The 18,522-nt window shown below is 44.9% G+C and overlaps 1 protein-coding gene across 2 annotated transcripts in view; it reads right to left on the bottom strand.

The window, feature by feature from the left end:
• The window catches only part of HSPBP1 (HSPA (Hsp70) binding protein 1), a 201,687-nt gene extending 185,023 nt beyond the window's left edge, over window positions 1-16,664 (bottom strand). Inside the window, exons 1-3 of one of the 2 annotated variants that reach the window (XM_078655044.1) lie at window positions 16,541-16,664; window positions 15,653-15,809; window positions 14,910-15,117 (exon numbers count right to left, since the gene is read on the bottom strand). In XM_078655044.1, coding sequence (XP_078511170.1) covers window positions 14,910-15,117; window positions 15,653-15,778 — 334 coding nt within the window. In that variant the 5' untranslated portion in view covers window positions 15,779-15,809; window positions 16,541-16,664. Of the gene's footprint in view, window positions 1-14,909; window positions 15,118-15,652; window positions 15,810-16,382 lie in introns of both variants that reach the window. The other variant, XM_078655045.1, reaches the window with a different exon arrangement.
• Window positions 16,665-18,522: the final 1,858 nt, after the last annotated feature.

The following is an 18,522-nucleotide window of genomic DNA, read 5'->3' on the forward strand; positions in this document are numbered from 1 at the left end:
TTGAGACCTCCATGAATGACCTAAAAAAATGTTACTCTTTTCCGAAAATGAGAACCTTCATTTGATCGGAGTTTAATTTCAGACAGTTGGTGGTCATCCAATTGACAATAGCATTCATGCGGTTGTTAAATCTGTCTGCCACCTCCTACGCATTGCTGGGGACCGACACCACAATCTGGGTATTGTCGGCATAAGCTACAAAACCATAGAAGGGGATCAGCTTAGCCAATGGCGCTACGTAAATGTTAAAGACAGTGGACTGAACGATGACCCCTGGGGAACTCCATAAGGGAGATAAAAAGCTTTAGAATGAAAACCCCTAAGGGTCACTGTCCGCTCTCTATCATTTAGAAAAGAAGTAACAAGAACATGTGCTGATCCACTAATACCGATTTCAGTCAAATGTTCCAGAAGAACCATATGACACCCTGTATCGAAAGCCGCTGAAAGATGCAGAAGGACCACAGCTGCTCTCCCACCACTGTCTTTAATAGTTCTGATCTCTTCTGAGACAGTAACTAAAGCTGTCTAGTATGGAGTCTAGTTAGCAGTTTGAGGAAGATACTGTAGTATACTTCTGAATGTTGTTGTTGAGATACATGCTGTTGTGCGTGTCCATGATTTGCAGATGTGTGGAAGAGTGGTACCCCCTCACAAGAGATAAGAGTGTAGTAAACAAGTGAGTGTGCTGATACAAATTGGGGAAAGAGAAGTACCCCAGGTTATACAGAGCATACTCCATGGTATGCGAAGTTGGGGAAGAGTTGTAGCCTGTGGCTAGAGGTTGTATGCCAAGTATACCCTGTAGGGTGCTAAGTGGGGAAGATTGGTGCCCATTTGTGAGGGTAGTACCCCAGGGCTGCAATGTGGGAGAAAAGAAGGACTACGTTGCAAGAGGTAGCGTTTCATGTAGTTGTAGTGTGTGGTAGGTGAGTACTTCTGTACCTGCTGACATGGTCTGCAGTCAGTAGCTGTATTTCTGGACTGCTCTACTGTTTGATTGTTGTGTGAAAAACATTTCAGTATGAGACCCCTTAAAGAGGTCATCATTGTGTTACAAAGTTGACTTGACTTCTCAAGTCAATGGCTGTATTACTAGACTACTCTAGTGTTTCATTGTTGAATTGTGTCGATAACTTTTCAGTATGCCTTTACTGGAGACTGTCATCATTGTTTTCTAGTGAAATGTCTAGAGGGTGTGGTACTGGATGCAAATTAGGTGCTTTCTTTGGTCTGGCTCTAGGTCACATTGGTCTGGCCAGCTTGTATGACCAGTTCTTCGGCGTTTTAAAGTACCGGGCTGCATTTTTGTGTGCAAGTGCATAGTGGAGCGTGATGCCCTTCAGGGATTATGACTGTTGCTTGTGGAAGAAGGAGAAAGTGTGAGAGTTTTGTGTCTGTGTAACCTGGTAATTTTAATTGTGTGATGTGAAAGCCAAAGGACATTGCCAATGAGTTGTTGTGAGTACAGGTTTTGTATTGGAGTCTGGTCAAAGGAGTTTTTAGCATAGATGACAGTGTTAAACTTTGTTTTTTTTTTTTGTGTCTTCAATGCGTAGACTTGGGGATGATGAGAAAACCCAATGTGCCCGGGCTGTTGTATGACTGAGCCTCCGTGATTACCTGGCCTTCATGTATAAATGTAGGTATGGTGCATCTTTGAGTATGCAGGCAAGTAGTGGTAAATCCTCATGTCTACGGTATTACATATCCTTGACCATTGTGAAATGGTAGTAACAACCTAATTTCTGATTTCTTTGTTTGACATGATGTGTGGGGAGCGTCAGGACATAGGTAGGACATGTACTTTGTAAGTCCTGACAGTGAAATACACAAAATTGAACTGCTGTTGTACTGTGGAAAAAGTTGGCCGACCGATTGATTTGGTCGCCCAATTGACTACTTAGCTATGCCAACAAAGTAGGCACTCTAAGGTATCAAACCACTTTTTACATTAAGCCTGACTTGTATCTCAATTCGAAATTAATGTAACTTGTGGCAGTATGCAGCTTTGGCAAAGCTGCCACTTTGTTGCCTTTAAAACTCCTCTGCCTTACCGGGCACACATGGAGCCTGCTACACGAGACAGCTTTCTGCCCTCTTGGAGACACGTGCCAACGACTCTCAGGATGGAGGACAATGAGGGATTAAAGGTTAGGGGGTGTCCCCTCCTTCCTACACGAAGCGACTTAGGTGTTAGCCCCAAAAGACAGGCTTCAAAGGTGAAGCCGCCTTTGAAGGACAGATGTGTAACACCAGGGAGGAGAGCTGTTCCATTATTGAGGTAGACAGACTGCATGGGAAGCAGAGAGAGGAAACAAGTTGCCAAACCGGTTTCCCAGGGGCGTGCAGCCCTGAGGTAGCCACACCCCAGGGGGTTGGGCTAAGGGCATCTGAACACCAAGAAAGAGGTCTCTCCATCTTGGGAGTGGCAGAATGGTGTATCCTGGAATTGCCAAATGCCACAGTCCACAGAAAGTGGTCACCAGGTGGGAGGAAACCTGGTAACCCACTGGCTACCAACCTCATCCTGCCCTGAGGGCAATTTCCGAGTATAAAGTGGGAACCCAGAACTTAAGACCTCGACCGACTTGGAGAACTGCCCTGCTACACCAAAGAGGACGGTACCTGCTGGTCTGTGAGGAGAGGGACAGTGTCTGCTGTTTCCTACTGAAGGAGAAGCGGTCTTCAGAGCCCCGTAAGAGCCAAGAGAACTCCAAGGGCCAGCGGACTGGCCTCCTGTTCGAAACACATGGACAACACAGCTCAAAAAGCCTGCTGGGGCAAGTTGGTAGCACAAAGTCTTCAAACCATTCACCCCGCCGCCGTGCAGCACAGAGGACCAAGACCTAATGCACCTAAGTTGGTGGATCCCGGGAGTGCAGCTGGAGAGTTGCTGGGACTCTCCGACGGCGAGGTATTGACCCAGGAAGGATTGGCCTGTGACTGTGGCAAAGAGCGACTGGTAGTTTAGTGGAGACTGGACTTTGGCCAGACCGGAATGGACTTTTTGGGGCGTGGACACTGCAACCAGGAACCCCTTTCCATCTTTGTCGACTGAGGAATCCCAGCAGGAAGACCCTCGTCGACCGTGCCGCATCCACAGCATCATTAGAGCATCTTCAGCATCCTTCATCCCTTGCATCAGGACCACTCCACCGGAACCCATTGCAATACGTACCTGGAACTGCTGATGGACTGATTTTTCTGTAAAGGTAACTGTTCTAGAGGAGCTTGCTGGTCCCCCAGACTAGCTACCTGCTGTAGTGGTAATCTCAAGTATCTCTAACCAATCGCATTAACACTTACATATGTTTTCCGTTTCTAAGTGTCCAATTAGTTGATTTTGCCAAGCCCTTTTCACATTTGAGTGAACTCGTTTTGATTTATTGCTTGTAAAAACTATTTCAGGAAACTTCCAGTGGATCTTTTTCATTCTAGTGTCCAAATTCTAATAAATATACAGTCTATTTTTATAAATAAATGTCTGATTTCTTGAGTGTTGTGTCTATTTCTGTATTTGTTTTAGGGCTGTTTAAATACTTAACACTTGTTCCTGTGTATATGTCCTTCTGCTCAGTGCCACAGCTACCCAAAGGTTGATCTGAGGGTTTTAATGACGAAACATACTGAACTTGAAGAGGTTGGTAAGTGTATAACATGTGAAGACTATATAATGCACCCCATTTCCTTATAGTAATTATGAATGATGGTTCCTGTGCTGTATGCATGGAGAACGACTGTACCCATGTCTGTGGGAGGTGTATAGCATCCCGTGTGTCTCCATGTCCTGCAAGTCTGAGCTGTGCCTAGAAATCTGCGAATGAATGATATAATATAATATTGATTTGTGGTACTGAGTGTAAGAAGAGACAGTTGGAGGAAAGATGACAGCATCACAGGGCCTACCTGCTGTCATTGTATACTAAGAGCCTAACATCAAATAAGGAACTTAATTCAAACTTTAATAGCTCCAGACTGATATAGGAAGGCCCGGAACTTCAACCACAATATGCTGGGAGAAAGGTGACTTGGAAACATTAAATAGTCTTGCAAACTGCAGGGATAAAAAATACCATTACTTTACTATGCATATTTCTAGGTTTACTGGCCACAAAAGGTTAAGATCACCTAGAAAACCTCAGTATTCAAATGTTCTTTTTTACTGTAATAAATATTGCTATACCCTGTTCTTAAAAGGGGCATACATTCACTACATTTGTAGAGAAAGAATGAAACTTGGCTTCTCAAGCCGGAATTAAAAAGGACCAAATAAGGTTTGCGTGCCACTGTATTAGCTCCTGTTTAGGTGTCCACTCCTGGGCACCCCCAAGGTGGAGGCCAGGCATCCTTAGCGTTGTGGGGGCCTTTGTGGAGATTAAGCAAGCTATTGCCCAGAGTTGCAGAGTGGGACTCCATGATTGGAATAGCCACCGAGGCGAGAATTATCCGGTCCGTGGAATTTTTTGAGCTCAAGACCTGCCGAGGCGGGGAATTGAACCCTGGTCCCCTGGACCTCTGCATCAGGGTCTGCCGCTCTAACCATTGAGCCACACTTCTCCAGAGATGAAGACTGCAAAGCTCATCAAAGCTGTGCACACTTCCCATGTATTGCCTAACAATACATTTAACCTTCGCTCTGCTCTCACCAAATCATTATTCAGTATCGTTATGACAAGTCTTAAACACTATTGTTCCAAAAATATGTATTGGGTTACAAACACCCATGTGTGAGTATTCTATTAAACCGGAAAATGTCTCTTCTGTATATTTTCAAAACAATTTAATGCCGTCTAAATGTAAAGTTCATTCAAGAATGTAGCAGAACAATTTTTGTACAGGGTAGAAAAACTGCTTAGGATGCACATAACACAAGATTTAATACCATGCCTCATCATGATATCACTGCATTATCTTTCATCCTCATTTGCACGGGAAGTAACATAATTGGATTTCTCATCATTCATTTACACAGAAGTGACATCACTAGTGTTGCACCCACAATATCTTTAAAAGAAAGCAAGCAATAAGACTTAATTTCCCATCATCCATCTGCACAGGAAGTGACATAACTGTATTTCCCTTCATTCATCAGCACAGGAAGTGATATCCCTCCTGCCTTCTCCCTACTTCAATCAACTTTGCAGGGTGGACACATACATGGGCATTGCCTGTTTGAGCCTGTTAAGGCCAGAACACCTGTCCCCTGAAACGTATACGGTAAGATATAAGCATGTGCCTAACCCAGCATCACCATACTGCCAACCCTACAGTTGCATCCAAATGTAGACAGCTCAGGCACTCACATAGAATTTGCACAACACATAGACCCAACCTCATACAACTGCACACCCTCAAACTACAGAACACACATTCCAGCTCATGTCATTAATGCACACTCTGCAGTTCCCCACGCACCAAACATCACCTTTGCCGAACTTGACGCCCTCTTCTATACAGAAACATGGTTCACCACATCTTTGCACATCCTAGACATCCTTCTTGTCACAGGCTACAGCATCCACCATTTGGACCGTGCACATAAGAAGGGAGGATACCTCGCTGTCATCCATAAGTCCTCCTGGTCCTGCACACTAGGCAAGCAAGTAATAATCAACTCCATGGAGTAGGAGACGGTGGCAGAGTCATCCGATCCGCTTGCTCGCCAGAGTTATCAGAATTGTGCTTTGTGCTGCATCTAAGCTGTTCTGCTGAGAGAATTGTCTGTTTTAATGCGACTTGCTGATTGATTTAAAAATGCTGCAGTCGATGTAAAAATCTGAATTTTAATTTTGAAATGCATCTATTTTAAGGAGCTAATTTCTCTGTGCCACCACACTTTTTATAAAAAGCTAAAACTTACTGTGTTCACCGCTATCTGTACTACCTTGCCTCTGCCCTGAATCAATAGGGGTAGGACGACACCTCGGGTCTGTCAGGAAGCCTGGGCTCGATTTCCACTCCTGCCCGCCCCGGTCCGACGCGGTAGCTAGTACCGTTGCGCGGAGGGCGGGTCAGGGAGAGCCAGGCACTTCCTGTGGGGTGAATGCTGGAGCGGTTAGCGCTCTCGTTGCCATTTCTCTGGGCTATTTAGCCCTCGCCTCCTCCCGAGCGCGCAGCGGTCGCGCGCAAGGAAGCCGAAGCTACGCCGAAGAGTAGCCAAAGAGTTGCCCGTCTGCGCCCGTCCGCGACTGGACGGGGCTAGGGGCAAAGGGCGATACATTCTGGTTAATCTGCTATGGACCCTACGGAGAGCCTTAGACTGAGGTACACCTCCCAAGCGCTGCATAACCTACGACCACAGGGGGGGGGGCTGTGCTCGTGGTCAATGGCCGTGCCCGGAAGGCCCCTTTTCATGCGTACAATGCCGATTCCAAGCAACATATAGCGCTCTCTCTATTGGACACGCTATCAAGGAAACGCCAGTGTTTAAAGGCTGGGAAAGTTTCCTTCTTAATGTACGCTCATTGCCCAAACACTACCTGGAGATATGGGACCTCATACATACTATTAGTCCCGAAATCTGTTTCTTAACAGAAACATGGTTAAAACCACATGCCACTCCGGCAATAGCATTAGGAATTCCGGAAGGGTATAAAATACTAAGGCTCGACCGCCCGACCAAAACTGGAGGCGGGATAGCCATAGTATATAAAGAAGATTTGAAAAGTCTCTATTCTTGATCAAAGTTGCTGTCCATCGATGGAGGTGATGATTTTTAAAAGAGTCAGGCTCCTAAGATAACTGGAAAGGAGCTCTGATTTATCGTCCGCCTGTGCCAAGTAATGATTTCACCTTATCCCTAACAGAATTATTAGCACAACACCTGAAAGCTGAAGAAAATTTTCTGTTACTAGGTGATTTCAACTTTCACGTAGATATCCCAGACCATCCTGAAACTTTGTCCCTGCTCTCTGACCTTTCCCTGCTATGATTCCAGGTACAAAACAATGGACCTACTCATACAGGAGGCCACACCCTAGATTGAATTTTCTCTAACGGTCCAACGATATGTAGTTGCCCCCCCACTCGAGTTAATTGGACGGACCATCGCCTGGTCGAATTCACTCTTCCTGGACTAGCAAAACCAATCAAAAAACAATCCGATCCCCCTACATGGCGCCGACAATGGCACAAGGTTACATTAGAAGAACTTCAGAAAATATGGAAATAACTACTTATCACAGCAACAGATAATGCGGAGTCAGCTCTTTCCAAATATAATGCAACCCTTTCAGAAGCTGTTGATCTCCTAGCTCCGCTGAAACTTAGGAAACAATATTCTACATCAAAACAGGTGGTATGGTATACTGAACAACTGAGGCTAGAAAAGCAGGGTTGCAGGAAACTGGAAAAAGTATGGAGAAAGACACATACTGAAGAAAGCCGGAAAAAACACTCAGAAGACACCGTGGTGAATAGTCTCAAAACTTTCCTCAATGCGCTTGACCTCACCCAATTATGCGATAAACCAACACACGACAAAGGCGCGATACTCGATCTCATCATTGCCAAAGAGAACGCTATTCAACTGGAGGCGATTCTACCCTGCGATTGGTCAGATCACCACATTATCACCTTCTTTATCAACGAAAAAGTTAAACCTAACCCTACTCAACCAATCAAAACCAAAACATGGAAAAGGGATTTGAAGAATCTCAACCCCTCTACCCTACCTCCCCACATCGGCAACCTCCTCCTTCCCCCTTCAGGGGCCTCAGATGTTCAATCACTGACTGACCACTACCTTGACTCTATGAATACAATAGTCAATGAAGTCGCCCCTCTGCAACTGAAGAGAGTCTCCACCAAAATCTCTAACCCCTGGTATGATGACAGACTCAATGACGAAAGGCGTAATATGCGAATGGCAGAGCGCACCTGGAGATCGGACCCTTCAGCACTGCATCTCAAAAAGCTTAAGAACAAGAGAAATGCCTACTTTAGGAAAATAAAGCGCACAAAGTCGGACTTCTTCAGCCGCCAGTTGGACCAAGCGAAGAACAGGCCAAGAAAGCTGTTCGAGCTAATCAAGACCCAAACAAAGGCACAACCCACACAATCAAACAGCACAACAAACGACACCCCACACTGTGAAGCCTTCTCTGCTTTCTTTAAACTAAAGACTGACAACATAAGAAATGACCTCATCATGGATGTAAGCCGATACCCCAACCACACCAGAATGGCAGACACTCAACCTAAAAACAAGGCATCCTGGCAGTACTTCGATACCTATTCAGAAGAAGCAATACACAAACTGCTCTGCACCTTGAAGCCCTCTAATCACCTCACAGACCCTCTACCTGCTAATGCTGTAAAAGACTTTATCCCCTTGCTCCTCCCTCTCTGGACCAAGATCATCAACAGCTCTTTGCAACAAGGCCACATTCCAGACTCCCTTAAGGTGGGGCAAGTCGCGCCTATACTCAAGAAACCTACAGCTGATCCGTCTGACCTAAACAACTATCGGCCCATCACCAATATCCCCACCCTGGCCAAACTGCTGGAAAAATGTGTCCAACTCCAACTAACAAAACACATTGATCAATTTGACCTCCTCAACCCTCATCAATCAGGCTTCAGAGCGAAACATAGCACGGAAACAGCTATGACACACATAATTGATGACGCCCTCCAAATTCTGGATCGCAATGAGTTCTGCCTCCTCATCCTTCTTGACCTCTCGTCAGCATTTGCCATGGTCAAACATGAGAACTTGCTGGAGCTGCTAAGCACTAGAATGGGGCTATCGGGAACTGTTCTCAAGTGGTTTTCGTCCTTCCTTCACAATCGGTCTCAGAGGTTCAAGATCGACAATGTGCTATCTACACCTGTGCCTGCAGATCTAGGTGTCCCACAAGGATCCACCCTCTCCCCTACACTGTTCAACCTCGTTATGGAACCGCTCGCCACCTTGCTTCAAGCATCCAATGTTCAATTCCATATGTACGCCGATGACACACAACTCTATCTAAAGTTACAATCCCCGGAAGATATCAAACATCTGAATGCCACGCTTATTAACACCCAATCTTGGCTGGCCGATAATCACCTCAAACTAAATGCTCTGAAAACTGAGTTCCTACTCATCACACCCCCGGCGAAAATCTCCACCACCCAAACCTGGCTCAACAACCTAACAGCACTCAATGTCCAACCTACCTTCGTGGACTCGGCGAAATCCCTAGGCATCACACTCGACGCCAAGCTCAACATGCAGCAGCACGTCAGCAAAGCCACAAAAGCAGCTAATTTTCAAATTAACACGCTGAGGAAAATTAAACCCTTCCTCCCGGCCAAAGACTTCCAAACTGCTGTACAAGCTTTAGTCATCCCTCGAATAGACTACGGAATTGCGGCCCTCAGCGGTCTCCCGCTATCCACAACAGCACCCTTAAGAGCCTCCCTGAACGCTGCCGCGAGACTCATTACTGGCTCTAGAAAGCATTCGCACATATCCCCAGACTTAAAGTCTCTAAAATGGCTGCCTTTTGAAGCCAGAATACATCTAAAAATTGCAGTTATGACACACGCGGCCGTGCACCACAAGGCACCCAACTACCTCGCTCAAAAGCTGTCTATATCAGGAGGTTCGAGATCCAATAGGAGTACAAAAAATCTACTCCTGAAACCTCGTAGATTCCGGAAAGTGAAAACCTACAAGCGCTCCTTCTCAGGAATGGCACCCAGGATCTGGAATGCGCTCCCTCCTGAAACCAGGCTGATCTCCTCCACTGCACTCTTCAAGAAAGAGGTGAAAACAATCCTTCTGGCCAAGATCTCCTGATCGTTATAGATGTTGATTCAGAGACGCTGCATTGCTTTATATCACTGCTCACCCTATCCCTTGGCACTATACTCTACTTGTTGGGGGCACTACTACGCTACTCTCTTACTACCGACCAAGATATGATACACGTTGGTTTACTGATCCACCTGAACACCTCTGTAGTGGGATCAATGACTTGTGCTGTCCTATATTACTTCCTTACCTGATTGTATATGGATTGGTTTTATGTATGTTTTTATTATCCATGTTATTACCATGTTATTGACTATTATACTGTTCCCATTATCTCTGTTGACTCCTACTGCCCCTACCCTGTCTTTGTGAAGCGCTCTGATATCTGTAAGGATCTTGTTCGCGCTATATAAAACTTTGAATAAATAAAATAAATAAAATCAGGCTAGCTAAAAAGCTTAACATCACAGCTAGCAGAAGCAGGGAACTCTTCTAGAGAGCTGTTCAGGATCTTACAGACCTTTGTAAAGCCCTTGGCCTGTGAGAGTCCTGATGAATTCTCTCAATCACTATGTGATGAAATTTCTCTCTCTTTTGAAAATAAAATAGATGCCATCTCCCAAAAGATCACTATGGCAAAGAGCTCCGGGGCTGGTACTAAAAGCACTCTGATACCTCTTGACAACAATCAACCTAGGTTGACTGACTTTCCTTCAACCAGTCAAACAGAAATCTTATCGCTGATAAACAGCATCAAAACTGGCTCCCCGCTAGATCTTATTCCAGCAAAAACAATGGCCTTAATAAGTAACCTTCTGTGCCCTATGACACAGACGATTATCAATCTATCTCTCAAAGAGGGACAAATCCCCTAAGACTGGAAAAAGGCGGTAGTAAATCCCATCCGGAAAAACTCGGCCTTGCCATGGTCAGAAATGTCCAACCTACGCCCCATTTCCCTACTACCATTCCTAAGCAAACTGGTCGAGAAACATGTGAACACTCATGTGTCAAAATTCATCGAGGCTACAGGGGGTCTGGACCATTCTCAATCTGGGTTCAGACCCAACTACAGCACCGAATCTGCCATCCTCTCCGTGGCAGATAACATCAAAATGACACAGGATAGAGGAGGCTCCATGATTCTGGTGCTGTTAGACCTGTCTGCAGCCTTTGCCACTGTGTCACATGAGATTCTTCTAGGCCGTTTGCAGCAGGTGGGGATTGGAGGTGTAGCTCTGTCTTGGCTGGAGAGTTTTCTCACTGGCCGCTTACAAAGCGTCAGCCTGGGCTCCTATCTTTCCATCTCTAGAGAGCTCACCAAGGGGGTTCCACAGGGCTTATGCCTAAGCCCCACAATATTTAATGTGTATGTGGCCCCCCTTGCTGACATTGTGAGACCATTTGGGTTTACCCCAGTGTCGTACGCCGACGACACCCAGCTCTTGTTCCCTTTCCAGATTCTTACCCCAGAAATTAGGAACTCTTTTGCTGAGGGCATGAGAGCGGTATCCCATTGGATGGCTTCCAACTGCCTCCAGTGTAATGTGGGCAAGACAGAAGTCATGTTATTTGGGAAAGCAAATCTCATATGGTCACCAGACTGGTGGACTTTGGAGCTAGGACCTATTCCTTGCCCAAAACAATCAGTTAAGAATTTGGGAGTCCGACTGGACCAGAATCTGGTTTTAAAAGAACATGTGAATCTGGTGACTGGATCCTGTTTTCGTACAATTGGTCTTATGTGAAGGGTTTTTCCCTTCTTATCAGACGTTTACAGACGTTTACAGAAAGACCTAAGTCCAGGCACTTGTAATTAGTCGGTTGGACTACTGTAATGGCCTTCTTATCTCGGCGAATGAACATGTACTCAACCGACTCCAAGTAGCCCAAAACACCGCGGCCAGACTGGTTCTCAATGTCCCTTCGAGAACACCATCAAGGCCCCTCTTGGAAGAGCTTCACTGGCTGCCTGTACGCCAGCGAATCAAATTTAAAATTTGCTGTATTATACACAAGAGTCTTTTTGGATTAGGCCCTCACTATCTGACTCAGAAATGTCAAATTCACAATTTGGAACGCCTTCTGCGCTCCAATAGTCAACTTCTATTAAAAATTCCATTCATTAAGAAGGCTAGGCAGGGTAGCCGAGCACTCTCTTATGTAGGACCTTCTCTCTGGAACAAGCTCCCTGTTGGCATGCGACACAATACTGATCTTCTCTCCTTCAGGAAGGCACTAAAAACATATCTTTTTGGGGAGGCTTAGACTCCTATCTGCATGTACCTATAGCAATGTATCTACTCTGATATCTACAGCGAGCTAAGCGCGGAGATACCTCTTCGGAGGTCGAGTCCTGCGCTATAGAAGCAAATAAAATAATTAAAAAATAAATAAATGGAGCTGCTGACATGCCGTTTCCTCTTTTTGCAACACAGGCCACTACCTTCCATCTCATCTACACGCCTCCCAGGCAAAACAACGACTTCACTGAGAAGTTCTCAGATCTCCTTACCACCTAGTCCACCCCACATGCCCACATCAACCTCTTGAGTGTTTTCAACCTCCAAGACAAAAAAACAAGCTAAATAAAACAAGAGGCACCCTCTTCAACCTCAAAGACTCAACGTGGTACAGCATGCCACACAACCAACACATTCCAAAGACCACATCATCGATCTTGTGTTCTCAAATTCATCAAAAATCATTGTAAACGTCCAATATCCTTGTACTGGACTGAATACTTTGCCATCCCTATCTTCCAGCTTAGTGTACTACCAACAAACCAAGGTCAACACAAAAGAGAAGACAAAACCTTCAGATTCTTTAAAGACTTCTCCATAAATGCTTACCTTATCTATTAAACTGTCAACTTCATGTCTGACGCCAACACTCTTATAAACAAGTTCAACATTTTTTTGAAAAGCTATGTGAACTTCTGCGCTCGATTTACAATATGCAAGTGCAAGCCACAGCCTTCAGCACTCTGGCATTCTAAAGACCTTGCTGACAATAAACAATCCATCTGCAGGCAGGAAAGAAAAAAAATAAGAACCCCTGAGGACCTCTTTATACTGAAGGCCCTGAGCACAACTGCGCAGGCAGCTTATCACATCAGCCAAAGCAACCAACAATACCACAAAAAAAGTACAATACCATTACGTTCAATGTAGCCACCTAATGCAGCCACAAACAGAAGCAGAACACTGTGCAAGACAGTCAAACATTACATCAGCCCACAGATGGGCCCACTTATTCCTCGCTCCACAGAAAAGTGCAATGCCATCAACCTCTTCTCAATTAAAAAGTAGAGAAGATCCAACAGCAAATCGACGAAAGCAAACCTGCTACATCTCTCACACAGGACCTTTCCCATAGGATCCTGCAATGGGCAGCCTTCAAAGCTACCCAGATCTGGCTGACATATTCAACTACCGTAAGGTCACTTCTTAAGATGATAATGTCCTATCATCGTCCCTCATCAAAGCTCGCTTGGGAGATGCAGTCTTATCCCTACTTACCATTGTCAACGCCTCCCTCCCTCGAGGCATCTTCCCAGAAACTCTCAAGACTGGCCAGTGCCTCCCACTCCTAAGAAAACCTACATTAGACCCCAATGACCTCACCAACTACCAGCCCATAAATCATGTAACATTCATTGGTAAGATCACTTAAAAAGCCGTCTATGTTCAACTCCAAGATAACATCAATGATAACCATTTCCTGCACAATTACCCGTCTGGTTTCAGATTACGTTGCAGCACAGAGACCACCACCTTACACATCGTAGACTATGCCCTTTTGACCACAGATGAAGTTGAACCCTGCCTCCTGATATTGCTGTATCTCTCATCTGCCTTTGAAACAGTGCACCATCCCACCCTCATATGCACCCTTGAGACATGAATGGGATTCACTGGCAATGTCCTTCACTGGTTTACCTCCTACCTTTCCAACTGAGACACCTCCAGATCACAAACGATCCCTCTCACATGTGGAGTTCACCAGTATTTCATATTGTTTCTGGTCATATTCAACTTTTACATGAAGCCACTTGGTGCTCTACTGACACATAACAGCATCAAGATTCATCAATATGGTGATGACTCTACTTGAAAGTCTCCTCTGCTTCAGACATCCAATGCCTCAAAAACTGCTTGCACATCATCTAGACCTGGATACCCAGGGCCTACCGAAAGCTCAATAAAGGCATAATTCCAATTATTTGCCAAGAACAGCCACCTGGCTCAATTACACAAACATTGCTAGTTCCAAGCCTTGCTCTCAATGAATGCCATATCACTTGGATTTACTCTCAACACCAACCTTTGTCTCAAGGAACACATTGCCAAAAACCCTAAGAGGGCCTAGTATCACCTCTCTCTCGGGTACCAGCTCCCTCTTCAAAAGAAAGCCATACTGTTTCTTCCAAATATTCGGTGCGAGCCCTTGTATGCCTGCATCTGATTGATGGAATGCGCTACTCCATGACTTCCCAGACTCCTCACTGGTAGCCTTAAGGGAATCCTACACACCACAGCAAGTCTCATGCAGGGCCTGAATCAATATGTTCACGCCACCCCATCATGATGGAACTCCATTGGCTCAGCTTGCCAGCCCACACCTGCATGTCTTTCTGTATCAATAAAAATTCACGACCTACAAACCTGCACATAGTGTAATGTTGCTGTCCTTGTATCACTACTCTCCAGTTATCTCCACCACCTCTCAATACCCCCATCAAGGCTCATATAATCTGGTATCGCCATATTACTACATAATGCATTTCTATTCGAGAGAAGTGATTTTTCATAAATATCATTTGTGCCACCACAACACCATAGTAGCTAATGGAAACCACAACACTTAAAAAAAATATATATATATATATAAGGAACTAGAGGCACAAGCAGCCATCACAAATATGTCTAACTGGAGGAGCCCATCCAAAAGAAACGCTTGATTATTACATTTTATTATAATGCTTCCATGACTGAAGATAGCAGGTTTTCAAGGTCTGGTTTAGCACTAAAAGATCTGTTACATGAGTTCAGCAAGCAACATATAGTCTATATGTTAGGTCAAAATTCATTATAACATAATTGGTTGCCTATCACCTAAGTGTAGTTGGAAATCCTTGTCCAGTGCACATTTATCCACCTACCGGCAGCATTGTCCATATTCTCACACAAGTCTGCCAGCATCTCCAGGGCTCGCTCCTTTCTCTCCTCTTCTTCCTGCTGATGTTCAGCCTCCTCGTTTCCACCGACAGCCCCTCGTTTTAGTTCTACAAGGCAATCCTTCATCTGCTGAACCTCATCCACCTGCCCCTGGAAGGCACTGCTCATCGCTTCCTGGAGCCACTTCCTCCTCTGAGATGTTCAATTAATAAGATAAAAGAAAAGCACCTTTGTCAGTTTGGCAAGAAGTCGACTGCCTTTTATTGACCATCTTGAGGTCACAGAAGCTCCAAGCCAAAAACATCAGAAATACTAACATCTGAAAAACTGGCTGTGAGCTACAGGCCCTGTCACAACAGCAAACACCGGCTACTGATCGTGGCACCTCAATACCATTTATTAAAAGGGTTTGTTATTGCCACAATATGCGGAATACCTGCTAAAACCATTAGGCCTTCAATGTCTACAGTAGAACACATCTGCGCTCTCACTGATGGGTTTGGTGTGCCTTCAACAGACACAGAATTGGATAAGCTGCGTGAAACCACATGTTTGATTTACCGAGAAAGGTTCCCTACTCCCAAGAATTGCTTGGTCGCACACTTCCAACACTAAAACTGTTCCCTAAAGCTCTATATTCAGCTGTTTATGTTAAATCACTCATAAAGCATGCATGGGGTCCAATTTTAAGAAACAGCCATTCATACAAACTACATGCTCAATATACCTCTTCAGACATCTCATTAGTCACAGCAGCATCTTGTTCTCCTGCTCCAGTTTCAATGGCCAAGCGGAGGAGGCCTTGCATGTTCTGAGGGTGCCTCCTGTTTCCCCCCGAACCGCTTTCAGCCATATTGACCAAAATGGGCCCAAAGACTTTGAATCTGCAAATGAAATAAATCACAGTACATCTAATGTCCACATGAGCATCCCTGCTGTATCTAAAGTATCGGTATTGGGCTACATTATTAATTTATGAAAGAGCCCAATGCTCGAGATAGATTAAATGTTTCTCTGTGTACGTGCACAGTATGAAAATATGTTTACTCTGCTAGTCATTCGTGACTTTATTCGCTTTCTGGGTTTATGTTCTTCTCTGTTTATATAGAAAAGTTGAACCGGTGTAGTCGTCAGTAGGTTTGTCAGGTAGGCTGCCTGTAAAGGATATAAATAAGCAAGACCCTATGGCGGTCACCTAAAACTTTCTGATTAGGCGCTGGAAGTGGCGGACACTCAAATCTCACAGACTTAAAGAGATAACAGGCTCGTAAATATAACGTGATATGTGTAAGCATAAACATATATGAATGTGCGTATTATATAAACACGCATACATACTGTGCATATGCACATAAGCTCAAACATATTTGTGCTTTCAATATTTGATAATATTATAAAGGAAACATATTAATCATGCAAGATCACATAGTTTAAATATCGATCAATATCAATGTCACCTTATTATGTATAGCTTATGTGCTGAACAACCAATGCCCGTTTGAAATGTTCAGTCAGTCTGGAAGCCAAAAAGGGTACACGGGGGGCTGAAATACAAAATTAAGAAAAGCTACAACATGAATTCTACGCATAAGGTGACCACGCGTCCGCTACTTACACGGATCGGCCGTGAAAGCAACCTAATAATATCTGTCGCACCGTGCAGCTCTTTTAACGGATGTAATTTTGTCCGTAATTTCAGCACTTCCGGGTAGCACAGCAACCAATCCCAAGGCTAAAACATATTCCAGAGTCGTCTAGGAGCGGGTAGTACCGCACATTTTTAAACCGATCTAGGATTGGAGCATTGAAAGCACGGCAGCCAATCCTAACACAACACACAGAATTCTGAAGTTCTGATTGCTTTATGCCGAGCAACTCTTCACAGGGCACCTCCATTGATATGACTTGGCGGTGGGTGCTACGTTATCACCGTTTCTCTTGAAAGAGTGCTCCTGGCCGCTCCTCAATACTCTGCTTTTGCTCAAGGCCTCGGTGTGTGGGGTGGGGAATTTAGCGAAGACGGGCAGCGATTCGAGCAGGAAGCGCTTCAAGGGCAGTTTGCTATGCGGATAGCAACGTCCAGGACTCTGCACCCACACCCAGCAATGCCAGAGTGAGGCATTTTCTTGGGGGTCCCACCCAGTCGGATGTAACAAGACAATCAATAACTGTGATAGTTACTGTCATTTACATTGGTGTCTTGGGGCCACAATAACGTTGCTTTCAAAATGGACGGCAAACAACTCCTGGCTGTAAGTGTTGAGGAGACAAGCTGTCAAAGCTTACTTCAGGAGGAGGTGTAGTGTTGAAAACTCTGAAACAGTGTAATCAACAAATAACCTGTAAACACTTCAGTATCAAAGCAGTTCTTCTCTTTCAAAATCAAAAGGACTTTATTTACTGGTAGATAAATATTCTAGAAATTAAACATATTTAAATGATGAAAACCAGACGTGCCAAATGCCTCTGGGACAGAGAACTGACCACGAACGTGTTTGCAGCTTAGGCTCAATGCTTTAGTTTAGCATTGAGCCCCATTGCCTAGGGTATCCTGCAGGGGACTCTTCATCTGCTCTCGTGGCTATTTGGAAACGTTTGGGGTCTGCATTAGAGCAAAGACAAAACTAATTCATGCCTGGTGTTGAGACGGCAGTCACTGAAGTCCAAAGCCTAATGGCTGCCAGGTTACTCAGAGACCTGTTCCTAACTAGTTTGCCAAATGGCCAATGAATGTAGCGGGCCGGCCAATGAAAGTAGAAGGCCTGTATCTCACAACTGTATGCTCTGAGGCACTCACAATGGGCAGAGGAAAGTCGAGCCACCAGGGATTCAAATCGCATGACCTCCGGAACTACTTTAGCTAAAAGGATAATCCCAGCAGTTTGATAATAAGGATTAGCAGATCCAGTTTATGACTCTTGGCACCACATCTGGTGTGTAAGTCAGAATTGCTTGAGACACCCATGGGATTACAGAAGAGATCACTACTGGCACAGGTTATGAAAGGCTTGAGGCAATACATGCTCAGCTTTCTCGATGCCTGAGGGTGATAAACACCTCTTCAACGCAAATGTTTTTGCAATTGTTTTTGGCTACTGCATGGCATGACCTCACGGCTCCTAGGCCTTCTCGATCCGTTAAGATTTCCTCATTAAAGATCCTTTCAGTCAGCAGATTCTGCTCTGTCGTTGGTGAATCAGGTGACGATCTGTTGGCAGGCATGTTCAGACTGCGTTTGCAGGCAGGCTTACCCTTACATATCTCCAAGGTAATGCTGCAGTATGATTCTGAAGGCTTCATGGACTTGGATACAGTCTGGAGTGAGAATTGCGACTCAATGGTAGCTGTACTCCCGGCTCTTCTGTATTCTCTCTTACACAGGTGAACACGCCCTCTTTTGTTGCATAGTCGAAAAGTTCAATAAGGTAGTGGTCAGAGGGACCAAATCTATCTGCCTCAGGTGGCCATGCATGGCGAATCTGATGGTTTGCACCTTTTAAATTTCTAGGGCATCCTCCAGCCATTCTTCTAACTTCGCTAAACATTCAATGGAGTCAGGTTGTGTTCCACTGGGTTTAAATAAGAAGCACTTGCAAT

Source organism: Lissotriton helveticus, chromosome 7 (assembly GCF_964261635.1).
Source record: "Lissotriton helveticus chromosome 7, aLisHel1.1, whole genome shotgun sequence".
In the NCBI taxonomy this organism is placed as follows: domain Eukaryota; kingdom Metazoa; phylum Chordata; class Amphibia; order Caudata; family Salamandridae; genus Lissotriton; species Lissotriton helveticus.